This window comes from Colias philodice, chromosome 15, assembly GCF_061535455.1.
Source record: "Colias philodice isolate Cphi_HAF_F1 chromosome 15, ilColPhil1 Martin Lab GWU primary, whole genome shotgun sequence".
In the NCBI taxonomy this organism is placed as follows: domain Eukaryota; kingdom Metazoa; phylum Arthropoda; class Insecta; order Lepidoptera; family Pieridae; genus Colias; species Colias philodice.
The window spans coordinates 1,590,328-1,604,716 of NC_143100.1; the positions used below are offsets into that span (position 1 = coordinate 1,590,328).

At 31.9% G+C, this 14,389-nt stretch overlaps 1 protein-coding gene and 1 long non-coding RNA gene across 2 annotated transcripts in view; one reads left to right on the forward strand and one right to left on the reverse strand.

Moving 5' to 3' along the window:
* LOC149482038 (uncharacterized) overlaps positions 1-14,389 on the forward strand; it is a 51,654-nt gene that overhangs the window by 13,836 nt on the left and 23,429 nt on the right. The gene's annotated exons all lie outside the window — the stretch shown is intronic.
* Positions 5,588-8,121, reverse strand: LOC149482039 (uncharacterized). The gene is made up of 2 exons (XM_089704203.1): positions 7,308-8,121; positions 5,588-6,762 (listed from the first exon to the last, which is right to left on the reverse strand). The coding sequence occupies exons 1-2, from the start codon at positions 7,369-7,371 to the stop codon at positions 6,404-6,406; spliced, it is 423 nt and encodes a 140-aa protein (XP_089560329.1). The 5' UTR covers positions 7,372-8,121; the 3' UTR covers positions 5,588-6,403.

The following is a 14,389-nucleotide window of genomic DNA, read 5'->3' on the forward strand; positions in this document are numbered from 1 at the left end:
TAAGGTCAAGTTCACATTAGGGAGTCCATAGTGACAATAGATCGGTGACCATTCTTAATTGATATTTATCGAGACTTCATCCGGTAGCGAAAGCTTAAGGTGATCGTTCACTATAAGCTGTTACGATATTAACATAATATTAACATGAAATAGAAAAGATTCGACGATGAAGCTGGATTCAATTCGGCATTTTTGCCCGTGTTTTTAATGTTTGTAATTTTTAGTTACTAGAATTTGAAAACTATAGTAATAATCCTAAAAAAGAAAACAAAATTATCTTGAGTTGCATATTTAAATAGGTAATAAATAGTATTATAACACTCACAATTAATTTGACTGACTCTAGATTGCTCAGGTTCATTTCATTTAAGAATCTATACTAATATTATAAAGATGAAGAGTTTGTTTATTTGAACGCGCTAATCTAAAGAACTACTGGTCCGATTTAAAAATTATTTCATTGTGGGATAGCCCATTTATCGAGGAAGGCTATAGGCTATATATCATCACGCTAAGACCAACAGCTGAAGCGGAGCCACGCGGGTGAAACCACAGAGCGCAGCTAGTATCAATATAATGTGGTTAATAACATGGACACAATCGTGCTAGTAAAATGCTTTAATGTGACTCACGTCACCGAAAAAAATTGGAAACGGTCTACTCATCTATTCTCAGAATTCATTACAATCCGTTATACGTACAGAACGACGAAAAGATTAACTTTCGTAGAAGGTTTTTATTCAATTTCTTATACTAAAAACCGTGTGAAATAAGAAATAAAGACGTCAATGGAAGCTCACCCTTATCCAATAAATCGGATTTGTTCCAACTGATAAAGACTCTAATTGAATCTTGAATGTCCCTCACACATTTACCGCTTCGTGAGTGTAAATCTTTATTTAATACCAGTTAAGGGAATTTCTATTACAATTATTAGTATGTAAGGACATTGTCCTGTAATTTAGTACTGTTCTATGTAAGTATAGTAGCTGAATATTGGTAAACTAAAAAAAAAGTAAAAAAAATGTATTTTTTTAGATAATTTAAACGCTGTACTGTTTATTAAAGCCGTTGCATAAAATTTTTCGGTAATAGTGAATGATGAGGATAAATATACACACAAATAAAAAACACACACTATGACAGAAAACTTTAAAAATATTAAAATCTAAAATCAAAATACGGTACGGTAACACGGATATCGAACATTGGAATGTATAAGGCACGGTACACATGTCGCGGATGTCCGGCGACGTTTCCTGTGCCACGGATGAGCGACGACCCTATAGTTCTGTACTGATCAGTTATGCTTATCATTGTAAGTTTTAATTTGGATAGTGTGTGTCTTAATGCTGTGTAAACGAGGCTTTATATAAAGAAATAGTAATATACATATAATGTAGGTTTGTATGTCGATGGTTGGATTAATAAAATTTGTTGATTATAATCAATAATTCGGTCACAGTTGGGAACAAGCTTACAGTAAAGCAGAGAGAGGATTGAAAAATGTCACAAGCTGGCTTGAGGATAATTTACTCACATTAAATATTTCTAAAACGAAATATCTTTGTTTTTCAAAGACAGCCACCTACGGTCCATCCACAAGTTTAACCATCAGGCTACACTCTTTTCCATGTAATAGAGGGCAACTAAGTCAATGTAATTGTGCGACACTAACTAGGGCTACATCTATAAGATACTTGGGTATACTAGTAGATGACAAATTGAGTTGGAAAGACCATATCACTCATGTTTGTAATCGTGTTAGAAAGCTAGTTTATATATTTAAGCTAAGTTTATAAATTCATTTACTTTGTATTCTTTCATCATTAGTCACTAAAATTTATTTTGTTAATTTGCCAAATATAATGTAATATGGAATTTGTAAGGGAAGGCATTGCCTTCTGAGATACAGGTAATTACCTAGTTTAGAAGGCAGAGCAATATTGTAATGTTATATTTGAAGTTGCTAATAAATTTTATTTTATTTTTTTATTTTTTTAATTCAGATGATTAAATGTGTATTAAAAAATCTGTATTTACAAGTAACTTGTTTACAAATCTATGATTGAAGAAAAATAAACTATACACTAATATTAATAGAATTGTGGAAAATACTAAAAGTGTTTATTAATGATAGTAAAATTATTGTATTTATATAACAAACTGTACTGTACAGGAGGAAGATAAAGTATGCGATTTTTCGAAAAAATGTTTTACAAATCAAGCCAAAATAAACTTAAAAATTAAATAGCACACTATACTCAACAAAACCCACATACATTAGTATAGAGAAGATAACATAAACATGTAACACGTACACACATAACGTTAAAGTTATGTACGAACCGGGCCTTATCAATGTACGCCACGTACGATTTTTACCTTCGAAGCGATATTGTAAATGAGATGCGAGAATTCTATTAAACATACGAATTTGTGCATGTTATGTTTTCTAATGGGTGTTGTTTAAATGTCTTAGAAATTGTAGATTTTATCAATCGATTATAAATTGAAATTAAATAAAGAAAATGCTATTGAAAATTACGACAAAGTGGTTTTTAACTTTAATAATGATAAAATAATAAAATAATACAAAACATTTAGAAAAGTATCTGAATATATTCATAAAGATTATATTTTTAACAAAAAAAAATTTAGAATCATATTTCATTATAAAGCGAGCTTTCTTTCTAGAAACATAATATTGTCCCAGTCAATCTTTTCATTGTATTGTATAATTTATAAATAAACAAATATTACTTTTATTTTCTACAACCAAAATGTTTAATTTACCTCTGTAAGTACATATTGAGTTAGAAGACGTCCCCTATAACATCCTATACAATCATTCTTATTTATTTAAATAAACAATAACTCTATTCCCAAAATATAAGATCGGTACATAGAAATTGAAAACCCTTGCTCCCACACTAGGATTCCCTTCACTGGGATTTATTCCATAACAATAGGTACTTCCTATATAAAATAGCAAAATTACCACATACATGAAATTTTATCTCCCACGGATACGTACAGATAAAAATGGAAAAATTAATTTCAATCACCAGGAGTCCTGTAACGTTAGCTGTGACCTAAAAGCGGTTTCATCTACTCGCTATGAATTGAGCGGACTTTTTGCTTTTACGCGCCGCTCCTGGTTCCGTGATGAGTGCGTGGTTGGTGACCATGTTGGAAGGTGTAAAGGGACATTTGAAAGGTTTATGAGACCGTGGTCACGCTGCAAAGTATACGAAACGTCGGGATAATAATATAATGAATAAATCGCGTATAGAATTATTACAATCTTTAATTTCTAGGTGTTTATGTAAGAAATGTGGTCCGGAACGAGGCTGAGACTTGAGAGATCTGCTTCTGAGTTGAACCTTAGATTGTTGGGCAATGTTAATATTTTTTTGGCGCTTCCTTCTTCTAAGGAAGCTAGATTTATTTACGAAATTGTTTGTAATGCCAATGAGGAAGGCATGATCATGGCGTGATCATGTTTGATCAAACCCTCGTTAATAAAATAAAGATTAAAAAAAAAAAAGAAATGTGGTTAGAAAATGTAGCACTCATCATCATCATCAACATTTAACAGTATGTGGATGACGTGCTATGTTGTCTGTACAATGTTTTCTAATGTGACGAAAAACACATTTCACATATTTTCAGGAGAGAGGAATCGCTTGGTAGCCAAAGCCTATTATAACCATTGTAGTCTTGAAAAAATGGTAAACAATATTTGGAAATTAAAATAATTTAACACAATCTAGATACATTTTTAATTCCATTTTTCTTGACCGCCTCACCCAACAGCCCCCCTAGTCAAGTGGCTTTCTGTTAGCGTAGCGTTCAATAGAATAGACTACGAATGTATGAGATTGACGTAGGCTGTAGATAAACGTATCTACAGCTTACGTCAATCTCATACATTCGTAGTCTATTCTATTGAACGCTACGCTAACAGAAAGCCACTTGACTAGGGGGGCAGGTATCAACTATCAACGCTCTATGGCAGCAGTTATAAATATGTAATCAAGGAATTATAGCATGCTCACTGGTTATACTTTACACTTATTACAGGTAAAAAAATCATAGTCCCATGTTACTTGGACTACGCAAAAGTATATTCACCGTAGTTTTTTCACACGTAAAATGCAGGCGTATCGGGTTTGTGCGAGTAACTCTTAGTACAAGTGTATTGATGGTTCTTTTACCAATGTTCCGGGCAAAATGAGGGCAAGTTTTAACTTTAGTAGTTTTATATTCAGCAGCGAAACTTTTAAACATGAATAGATAGAACAGATAGTATAAAACTATGTATCAATAGGAAATTGATTTATTTTATAGAAAACTAGCTGTACTCTGCGGTTTTACCCGCAGTGCTAGCTGCTCCTGTTGGTCTTAGCGAGATGATAGGTATATTACCTATAGCCTTCCTCGATAAATCGACTATCTAACACCGAAATAATTTGTCAAATCGGACCAGTAGTTCCTGAGATTAGAGCCCTCAAACAAACAAACTCTTCAGCTTTATAATATTATATCGTGATTATATCTTAGTATAGATATTATGTTATCATAGGTTAATCGCAAGGGAAAATAGGTAAACCAAATTTAATTTATTTTTGTACACTAAATATTCACATTACCTAAATAATCATTCAATTATTTACATATTTCTAACTCGATTCACAATTCATATTGCCTTATTGACATTAAAATATACACGTCGAACACAAAATAAACGGAACTAGACAAACACTCGCTATAATAATGCACTAAATAAACCATTACACATATTTGCTGAACAATCAGTGAATCCGCATGGCAAAGCACTAATTATTGTACTAAATAGCGCTTTGGATAACAACGTATTGTATATATCTCATACCAGTGCGTGCTAGGCTCACTTGTTGCGTATTTGGCTAAGTCAATATCAATAGAAGACTGCAATTATAATAGGATTTCAATGGTATTATACGTAAAGTCAATGATGTTATAGAGATTAGAGGACTAGTGTGATGGTAAATATAAATAGTATGATAATAATACGATACTGAGAGTGTGTTTTGGGTTAATTATAGTGGAGAATGCATTTAGGCATACCCAGGGCACTCGGGGAAAGAGCCCTGGGTTATGTCGGACTCACCCAGCTGAGTGCAGGGACCTACCGACTAAACTCCACTGTATTCCGCCGTGCCGCTTTATTGACGTGGCCGCGGGTATCGGTAGAACCGCGTCCGCAGACGATTAAGAGGACCTAAGCTACTATTGAAAAATAAAGATAATAATCAGATAACAGTCGAAGGTAATTTAAATAAATTCTACACAATTTAACTACTTAATATGAAACAGGCACCCACCGCATCTGACAATTTGATCGCGATAAACTCAAAAATTGCTGCAGAGATCTACATATTATTTTTTAGTGGTTCTCAAGGAATGTTTTAGTGTATAAATTTTACGACACCGCAGGCGAAGCCGCGGGCGGAATGCTAGTGTCTTACTACTATCAGAAATAGTATGTAATATTACCTACTATTACCATATTTATAAAAGCAGGAATTAAACACATACGCTGTATCGATACTCGTTTAAATTTTTTTTTTAATATAAAACCAATTCAATTCGACTCCACGTTAGTTCGGCCGGAACATTTTTAATTAAGTCAACACAATTTCGTTCCTGTGTGAAAAAAATTATAGCGCAAAGCCAATTACCATTGTAAAAGCGTTTGTCCCAAATTACCCTGACAAGGCTGTACGGACAATTTTCTATCTCTTTAATTCCGATTAAACTCTTTAGTATATTCTTTGTGATAAATTAACGGCGATAAAATAAAGCACATGTGATAATTGCGACATCTTTCATATTGTTAAAAATGCGATAAGCAATTTTTTATGGAAGACTATTTTGTGGTTTTAAAAATATAGAATATGACGATGACGATGACGATTTATTGAATATTCCATACTAATATTATAAATGCGAAAGTAACTCTGTCTGTCTGTCTGTTACTCAATCACGCCTAAACTACTGAACCAATTTGCATGAAATTTGGTATGGAGATATTTTGATACCCGAGAAAGGACATAGGCTACCTTTTATTGCGAAATAATATGTACCACGGGCGAAGCCGGGGCGGACCTCTAGTATGTAATATGATAATTAATTATGGACTAGAGACTGAATAGCATATTTGTCTATTATAGGTAAAATAATAATGGTAAAAGTAGTTATCATTTTATTCAATTTTCTTAATGGAAACCAATTCGTACCTTTTCATTCAATTTCTGACTTCTCTAGCATTTAAACCATATTATGTTAATTGGAGGATGATTTTCACTAAAACAATTAGTGCTTAATATATTATGTTATTGAAAAAATACATTATTTTTCAATCTGCTGCACAATTACTGTTATACTCTTCTAACTCGTGTTCAATTTTATGAATTTGTTCCACTATTTCTTCAGGTGTTAGTCCTAATCTTGGTGCAAATGCTGAATCAAAGGAAAGAATATCACCAACATTAAAGTTATCAAGTTCATCTTCATCACTTATATCATTTTCATCATCTTTAATATCACGTTTTTTTCTCTCATTTGTTTCTGTAACATCATCTTTTACTGTGTCTTTATGATCATTTCCCATTAGTACGGCTAAATATTCAAAGATTGTAGGTAGATTTTTGAATATGTTAAAGTATTCTTCTGTTAAAATTGTTATGTAACTCTCTTTAGTATTGCTATAAAGGTCTGAAAAAAATGCTATATATGTATATTGATATGTTTCTTCAATTATTATGATATAATATGATAATTTTAGTTGCAATTAAAAGGTGGTTTACCGTTTAGATAAGATTTGTTTGCTTTTTCGTGTTTTTATAAAAAATAAGTTCATATCTGTATTGCACTTTGAAATATTTGAAACAATGTATGTCCTTTATTCCACCTTATAATAATTATTTATTATCAAAATACAAAGCACAATGTTCAGCTATAGTTCAGCAATTCTACCAGAAAGATTTCAATCATACAAAGGTAGTAAGTAGGAAGAAATCGAATGGAAGAAATCGTTTTTAAGCGATAAGGTCACCTTTTGTACTTTACCTCGCATCTATAAAACTATAAGTATATACTGTACATTGTAATGTAAATTGGTGTGGTACAATAAATGTTTAAATAAATAAATAAGTATCAACGTATTAGTATAACGATAAAACAGTGTAATTTCACAAAGTTTGATAACTTGCTCATCATAATATGAAGAGTACAAGATAATATAACAAAAGGAAACAAACCTTCGCTAGCAACAAATATAACGTTGAGCACAACAAAGATCATGAACAAGATCTTACAAGACATTTCACTTGGAATGTTGCTCACAGCTCGTTACTGCACAATAAATGTGTAGAGGCATTCCTTGGAATTGTAATAACCGATTGATAACGAATGAAGGAAAAGCGGATGGTTGAATTAGCATTTCTTGATAAGTCAGCAATTGTATTCGTGACAAAGTAAGAATGTTTAATTAGTAACATAAGTGCGACTCAGTGGAGTAAGGTTCTGAATTTCTTAATTCTTAGTATAGTAACTGTTGATATTTTTAAATGAAAACAATTGCACCAAATTTATTTAAGATTATCCAGATAGTGTTAATATAAAATTATCACAATATTTCAGAAATTTGGTAAGTAATTACTTAACATACTTATTATTATTAAATATACAAGGTGATACAATTATTACATGATACCTATATCAATCGATTGCAAAAAAAGTCCATCTGTAAAAGTGCTTAACAGCCTTTCATGTCCTATGTCCCAATTTCTTCACTTTTTCCCATTCTAAAATATTATAGATTGTTCCTCAGCTATTAAAGATTGTTCCAGATTAATATTCCACACGATTAACAGCAATAACATAGACCACAGTTTCCAATCCCCCGGAACCAATCACCTTTATAGCGAAGCGTTCTGCATTGAGAACGACACCATAATATTCGAGTTCGGAGCAAATTTACAGCTGTCCACACCAGTTCTGATTGCAACACTGATTTGCAACTTACAATAGGCTAGCCCGACACGTATTGAGCAGTTTATACCTCACGACTTTGTTGTAAAAATGGTCGTCTTTACATACATAACAGTATATGGTTTGTGTTACATAATTTGTTATTCTTGATAAGTACCTAGTCAAGAAGTTATAATTATAGTGATATTAGTTTACTATTCGATATATTTTGCATATGATTGCCGTCCGTCTTTGAGTGTACAGTCGTTTAATCGTGATTATAGAACGTTATTATAACGGGTTAGGTTTTTATCTCTTATATTTCTTTATAATATTTTCAAGTTAAATTACCAGCCATTACAATTAACTAAAACTTAATAGACAATAGAAAATATTTTAGAACGTTCTGGTGACCAAAAGGGACCAGAAACTGATTTACTTGTCCAAAGTTAAATCAATAGATGTGAATTGTATTTGCTCCTTGCTCCCAAGGGCCGGCCACTAAGGGAACGATTGTTCACTTCTAATATAAAGGACTTTGGGAAGTTTATATTGAAATATATAAAACGATTTCACTTCATATAGTTTAAGTTAATATATAAAACCTTTCATCGCGCCGCTTATGTTATATTTTCCTTTATGTATACATTTTTTTTGTACGCGTATTAAGAGCACGATAAAAATATCGTACGATAAATAAATCGTATGGTGTAATAACAAAATCTCGTGCATAAACATCTTTACATCAGTTCGAAGTTCCACTACGTGTCTACTGGATTTGCGTGTTTAACAATTATTGCATCGTGACGGGGCTTTCCATAGTAAGTTCTAGAATTAAGGAGATTTAAATCAGTAGAATATTTCCTGGAAAACTGGTATTTTTGTTAGAAAAGTAAAATATTTGGCTTCATAGATTTTTATATTCCAACTACTTCAATCTAATCTAGCTGTTCTATCTCTGTCATTAAAAAGCTTTAAATTTTCTCTGCAGATCGGGATTTTGGGAGGACTTCCTGGAAATAAGTATCGTCGTGACTTTCACTAGAATCACTCGGCGAATCGATCGAAAAGATGTATCATTTCGTTCATATCAATAGGAGATATTTATTTTGGCCGCTTAAAGAAGAAAAATAAAATAGAAGGACATTCTTCAAACATTAACCACGCCGAAATCATAATGTACATAGTAGTGGAATCGTTAGGTTGTATATTTTTAAGCTATAGCTTTTATGTCAGACTTTGAGCGCGGCGACCAAAAAAATTCCGTAACGAAAAAACCTAACACCCACTCCAACCGGCACAGCATGCAATGCTATGCAATAGATTTACCGCGGCAGTCCTCGAGTGCCACACGTATTTTTTCAAATTGCGTTCAAATTTGTACCGGTAAAAAGGTAAGAACATAAACTTAATAAGACCTTATAACGTTTGATCATTCAGTTATCAATAAATATGAAGATAAATACATTGAGATATACATAAGGAGACGACACCGCCTACATCACTTATGTTCCGCTCAACATAAGCCATATGGCTTAACTGCACGCTCATTTTTTATTTGTTTTAAAGTGAAACGCATCAAATATGCCTTCGTGTGTGTTACGATATTGCACAAATAATACAAATAATACGGAAAAGTGACTAACATAACTTTTCATCGGTAAGTACCTAACTAGATAATCATTTTTAAAACTTAGTTAGAGCAAAAAAATGGCGCACAGATTTTGTTCGTGGTGTCTCCTCCATACATAATGGATAAATACCTCCTCATATAGCATGAAATAAAGAAGCTATCAGAGTTGAACTCTATTCGGAATAGATATCCAGTAATTTATCTTATTATCTCATTAGACTTGTCTGCGCAAATGAATGGACGAGTTAATGTGATGAACGAAATTAGCGCTGATTTCCGATCGATTTCGTTAAGTGGATGGATTCTATGAAAATCCTATTATAACGTTATTCTAGTTTTTTCCTACTATAATATTATAAGAATATATGTATATCTTTAATTAGAGCAATTATTTGTTTCGAAAAGACAAATAAAACAACTCTTTTGTCGTGTTTATTATTATGTCAATAAAGTTTTTGAACTGAAACTGGTTTAGGCACGTTGAGAGTAAAATTTCAAGGACACATCATGGCAATACCACGCAATACCGGCACGTCATGAATAAATCAATATCTTGCCAAATAAGTTTCATTTCTGACACGTGTGCACACGCTCTTTTTTTGTATAATTTTTTATTGTTTTTGAGAATAGTGAGTTTTAAACGTAAGTCATTTGTCATGAATTCCCTTACACATTTGAGTAGTGTGAGTGAATACAATTTACTACTAAAATACCTAAATTTGCTTTTAATACAGTAGCTTGTTGACACAGTCGCCCCATAGTATTGATAGATAAGATCGCAAATGTCAAGTATAATAATAATAAATTACAATACTAACTACCAGTGTACCAAAATAAATATCAGCATATTTCGTTTATTTCTATATTCCGCTTATCATACAAATGTCAACCTATTATAATATGAATAAATAACCTTGAATTATAACTAAAATTGAAATTGGATGTAAATGTAAAATTTTATTTCACATTTTAGATACTTTAATAGATACAAGCATTATTATTAACTCTATAAACTAATTAAGTTTCCACGGCATCGCGAAAATATTACGAACTAGCTTTCCACCCGCAGCTTCGCCCGCGCAGTCAAAGAAAAACCCGTATAGTTCCAGTTCCCGTGGGATTTCCGGGATAAAACCTATCCTATTTCCCGGGATAAAAAGTAGCCTATGTCCTTTCTCGGGTATCATAATATCTCTATACCAAATTTCATGCAAATTGGTTCAGTAGTTAAGGCGTGATTGAGTAACAGACAGACAGACAGAGTTACTTTCGCATTTATAATATTAGTATGGATTGGTGCATTAGTACTATTTATATGACATAATATTATCTAGCTTGTTTATGAAGTTTTTTAGGTAGATGTTACTGCAACATATTTTTAACAAATACCTATATATTATGATGATAAAACGAATGATGATTCGAAAAAGTAACTTAAGTTTTAGAGTCAAATGATGAACTAAATTAACTTCCAATAAAACCATTTACGATACATGTTAACTTTTAATAGTTACTTTGCATACGGTATTTTAATTGAATATTGTTTGGGCACGCGATAGCTTGGGCTTTTATGGTTTCAAATTTCATCAGGAATAAGGGCCGATACAAGCAAAGTCCCGATAAGGCAGTTTGCATAATGACACAACATTAGCTTTGTAGGCGTTTTGTTCATCAGATTTTAATGATATTACTTATGGGTACGATGTTTTGGAAGTGCAAATTTAATGTTGCAAATTTTCTAACTCGATATAAAGATAATAGTTATCTTTGAAATTTATGGGGAATTCTTGAATTGTAGTTTTGTTTATTTTAATCACATTTTCGTCACTTCTCTAACAATAATTTAAAGGTAATATTTGTAAATTTAACTCAAGTATAAATGAAGTAAATTAAAATACCCTTTCAATACGAATAATTATTAACTCTGAACTGACGGAGGCTAAAAATATCAAGTTAATTGCAAAAGCTAAAAATAACATTATTATTTCATAATTTAATTTTAAGTAATTTGTACTTGGCAAATAAACAGTTGAATGTTATTTTTATTCTAGTAAAATGAATGTAAACTGAACACTTTTTCCTTCTAGGAAATTGCAAGTTATGCTTAACAGTAATGAAACTTGCATTTAAGTCTATTATTAAGGTGGTATATACAGTTGCGCCAATAATAATGTAATTCGAAAACTAATTCTTAGTAATTTTCCTTTATATGTGTACTCTACGTCTAAATTTGTTCATATTATGTAGAAATACTGAAAGAATATTAGATAGTTACAATTATTGTCTTTATTTATTGAAAATTTCCTGAATTTCATATTTCTTCCTTCGAAGATATTGTACTTGCTTTTTTTTTCAGTCGGGTTGTTTATTACATTAATCATGTTTGGAATTTCCTCATAGATACGCCTGTAAACCTTTGTCTGTAATTCAGTATGTTATTCAGCATTTTGATTTATAACATTGAATTTTGATTTATTTCATGTTGCATATTTTTCACTAGTAGAATAAAAAAAATACCGTTAAGATTTTTTTTTAAATTCCGCTGAAAAATATTCTTCACAATACGTTAGACACGACCTTAAGCCTGTAATATGCGGTTGTCGTCAGATTAAAATTAAATGAAGGCTTGACCCCAGACATTCGCGAGCCTATTATTACCACTCGTTCAAGCCTGAGAACCGTCGTGTGCTGCCATTATTCAATGAATTATGAACCAATTTCGTAAAAGTATTCAATGTATGAAAACTTTTATCACTGCTATCGCGAGAATAATAGAGTTCTTTATAGTTTGACATAGGGTGGCTTTTTTATAGCCCTGTTTGTTCAGTACTATTTATTTGAATGTGTAATGTGGCTATTTTTGGTATATGTACTATGTGGTTAGTTTTATGTAGTTTTACGGGTTGGATAAGGTCATATAATTGGGTAAAAATAATTGATTACTGAATGTTACAAAGTAGTAGTAGTAAGATGGACCCTTAGAGGTTGTTATACTATATAATATTATAAAGAGGAATGGTTTATATGTATGTATGTATGTATGTATGGTTTTCACGCATACTGATACTTTTTCATAATTTTTCATTTTACTGGACCGATTTTGATGAAATTTGGCACAGATAATCTTTAGACCCTGAGAAAGAATATAGGCTACCTTTTATTGTGAAATATGTACCACGGGCGAAGCCGGGGTGGACCGCTAGTTTTTTATATTTGTCACGATAGTTAGGATTCCTATTAAGATAAACCTAGCAGAAGATGATTTATAGGAAGCTTTTGTAATAAATAATATTGTATCAAAAGTTAGTAAGTAACAAACGTTATGAAAAAATGATGATAAACTTTATATTGTTAGAAATATCTTACAGTCAACTTGATTGAAACAAGACTTATGAGAAATTAATATAAAATGAACCAAGTAAATATAATAATAAAAATGGTTATTTTATTGAAATTCTTTATCGATATCACGACAAATGACATGTTTCGTGTTATAATGCAGGCTTACTGTGATATTATGTCATTGATTACAGTTTAAAGGGGATTACCTTCGATGTAGGGCTTTCAAATATGTTTGGTTTTGTTATTTACGATTTGTAAATTGTTAGACGTTATGACGGATTCCAAAGTAAATATTAACGTACATACCAGGGCAAACAAACTTAGAGTATAATTTTATACAATAATAACACACGGGCATATATGCACGAAAAGGCGGCCTTAAATAATAGCAATAGCTCAAGAGCAAACTCTTCCAGGCAACCCTGATTGTAAGGAATGTTGAACGAGTACGCGTATAGTAGTACGTACATACGTAGTACGTACGTAGTACGTACGAGTATAGTAGTAGGTACATCAATCATATTTTCATTTTAAATTTAGATGTAGGCAGGTGTTTTTCGTAAGTAAATGTTACGTTTTATGACGAGTTTATAGGAGCTTAAAAATTAAAATGCCTTAATTTGATAATGTATTTATTATTCCATAAAACAAGACAAACATAATTTGTTTATTCGAATTGATTTGACATCACAGATCTTTGCCATAAAATGACAACTATTTACAGGAAGGATGTCACTGCAAACACGGCCTTACAATATGTTCTTACATCGCGAATCGCACATGGCGGGTAAACGACACCCACTAGACAGATTTCCGATCGTGCCCTTATAATCGACACCGATTACTTGAAGCCCTACCGTGTAATATCGGGAACATAATATTGCACGATTTATCGGATATGCTGTTGACAGCTTGTGATATTATAGCAGGCGTTTTTGGAATGTGATTTCATTTCCGAAGTAAGGTGATACTGGGTGGAAATTAATTTCCTAGTGTGATGACCCATCGCTGTTTGTTACGTATATAATATTATCAATGAATTAGTTTTCTGTATTATATTTCAGCAGCTCGAAAGGCGTCATCGGGAAAGCATCATCGGTCACATGTCTTTGTGTTGAAATTACAAATTATTATTGAAACTGCTAATTAATAAAATGTTTCTGACTACGAACATAATATTTTATACGTAAATTACATTATTACCTCAAATAATCGTGATCAAACTAACGTCCGGGGCGCATTTAATCCGTAACCATTTCTGTATCTAGATATTAAAATATGAATAGTTCTTAAGTATTTTATTCTTCAATCCATACCTATAAGTGCATTACAGACATCCTATAATTTCAAGTCATCTCCGATCAGCATATCAGACAATATCTCAATTTTTTACGT

Coding starts and splice junctions, on each gene's coding strand:
- LOC149482039 (XM_089704203.1), bottom strand. CDS start 7,371: ATGTCTTGTAAGATCTTGTTCATGATCTTTGTTGTGCTCAACGTTATA. Junction 6,763..7,307: donor TATATTTGTTGCTAGCGAAG/GTTTGTTTCCTT, acceptor CATTTTTTTCAG/ACCTTTATAGCAATACTAAA.